The 1,919-nt window shown below is 41.5% G+C and overlaps 1 protein-coding gene across 1 annotated transcript in view; it reads left to right on the top strand.

Annotated features, from left to right (window-relative positions):
• zgc:171566 overlaps nt 1-526 on the top strand; it is a 13,723-nt gene extending 13,197 nt beyond the window's left edge. Inside the window, exons 8-9 of the mRNA XM_037679935.1 lie at nt 112-249; nt 405-526. Coding sequence (XP_037535863.1) covers nt 112-249; nt 405-526 — 260 coding nt within the window. The remainder of the gene's footprint in view (nt 1-111; nt 250-404) is intronic.
• Nucleotides 527-1,919: the final 1,393 nt, after the last annotated feature.

The raw sequence follows: 1,919 nt of genomic DNA, 5'->3' as shown, positions 1-1,919 counted from the left end.
AGATTAGTATAGATTAGTATAGATTAGTATAGATTAGTATAGATTAGGATAGATTAGTATAGATTAGGATAGATTAGTGAGATTGCTGACAAAGTTTGTCACTTTTCTCAGCCTATAGGTACCCGTTTTATGCTGTGCAGTGGCATCCAGAAAAAAGTCCGTTTGAGTGGATCGATAAGCCGGGCATGGTCCACTCCACCTCTGCTATCAGAACCAGCTTCTACGCTGCCAGCTTCTTCATCTCTGAAGGTGAGACTCAGAACTTTGCTGTTGATCAGTGTTTTTGATCATCATTTCTGCTTTTCATCAGTGGAAATATCTGGACCTCATTAGAGCTTTGTGGCCAAAAATAAAACAAAAAATGAGAAATGATCTCTTTTTTCTTCTTCCATCTTGTCCTTCAGCCATGAAGAGCCAGCACCGGTTCTCCAGTCCTGCTGAAGAAGACAGAGCTCTCATTTACAACCACCAGCCCATCTACAGAGGCCTGACTACCGTCTTCGTGCAGAACTATTACTTTGACTGATGAACGAGAACACAGAGGAACCTGACCGGGCATTTCTCTAGGCAGTTTGTCGTTGGTTTTGGTTGAGCATCACAGTCCAAGTCCAGACTCGCTGGAGTTGTCACTTTCAGCAGCATGCGAGGGAAAAGGGCCGAAGAAAAATAAAGGCAAACAGAGAAATGACAGATAATCCAGAACAGATGAAATTCAAACTGAATGTTCACTTCACCCATCAGTGTCCCTCTGAATAAAATGACATTTCCATGTATTTGATTGTGGTTGTGTGGCTCAGTTTTTAACAGTCAGTGTCTTACATGCAGCAGACAACAGTTATCTTGATCTCAGTTTGGAGAATCTGGAAGAAATTTAATGGAGAAGTCAAATTAACAGCGAATCAGAGGAACACTCATTTCTGTCATTAAAACTCCTCCAAACCAAACGTTTTAAATTAATTGAGAGGATCGTGATTTCATATCTCATCACTTCGTATGAACGCGCTCTTTACGTCGTCACTTGTTTTGTGTGGATCAGCAGCAGAACGATGAGTCGGGACTCTCAGCCGGACTAAGACTAAAACTGCACGATAATCCAGCTTTTCACAACCTGAAGGATCGATTAGAGCGGGTGAGCAAATCAGGATGTTTAAAGCAACTCAAGGGCTGCGTGAAGAATTCAATTCCAAAAACTTTATTTATCCCCATGTATTGGAATTACATTTTCTCTAAAACAGATCGTTTAGGAGATTTTTCCAGGACTTTTCTTGTTTGATCAAATGTGTCTCATCAGTATTCTTTAATAATTCAAACCTACTCTGTTCAAACTTGTGACAATATATGTGTTAGCTTAAATATGCAAAACAAAACCTAACGTGTGTTTGCTGTTTGGGGTCTAAGGTTCAGTCGAGTTCTGGAAACGGGTTTTAGCATCTTAATCCAAAAACCAAAGTTCATACTCAGTAATCCAGGTAATAATCCAACAATGTTCAGTCGGTCAACTAGACGGTTTCTTTGTTTGTTTGTTTTGTTGCTGAGATGTTTCGTCCTTAATCCAAAGGACTTCTTCAATCTGAGGAGCCACCAACAAACTGAGTCCCACAAACAGCTCACTCCTTAGTGGAGAAAAACCGTTTGCCGGTGATAAGATGGCCTCCGGGGCCCACCGTGCCCCCATCAACTCCTCTGAGCCAGTCATGCCAAAGGGGTTCAAAACACCAAAGTTCATGCTCAGTAATCCAGGTAATAATCCAACAAAAATCCAAAGGTTTTTGATATATTTGTCAGAGATGTTTAGACTTCCTTCAGTTTCATTGATAGAATTCAGGGTTTTCATTCACTTCATTAAAAGTTGTTTTCAAGTAAGGAAACTGAGGGCCAGTGGAGATGGCCCGGGGGCCAGTGGAGAAGGCCCGGGGGCC

This window comes from Nematolebias whitei, chromosome 7 (genome assembly GCF_014905685.2).
Source record: "Nematolebias whitei isolate Nwh7 chromosome 7, NemWhi1, whole genome shotgun sequence".
Classification (NCBI taxonomy): Eukaryota; Metazoa; Chordata; class Actinopteri; order Cyprinodontiformes; family Rivulidae; genus Nematolebias; species Nematolebias whitei.
Note: the sequence above shows the minus strand (reverse complement) of the source record. Positions and strands in the feature narration are given on the sequence as shown.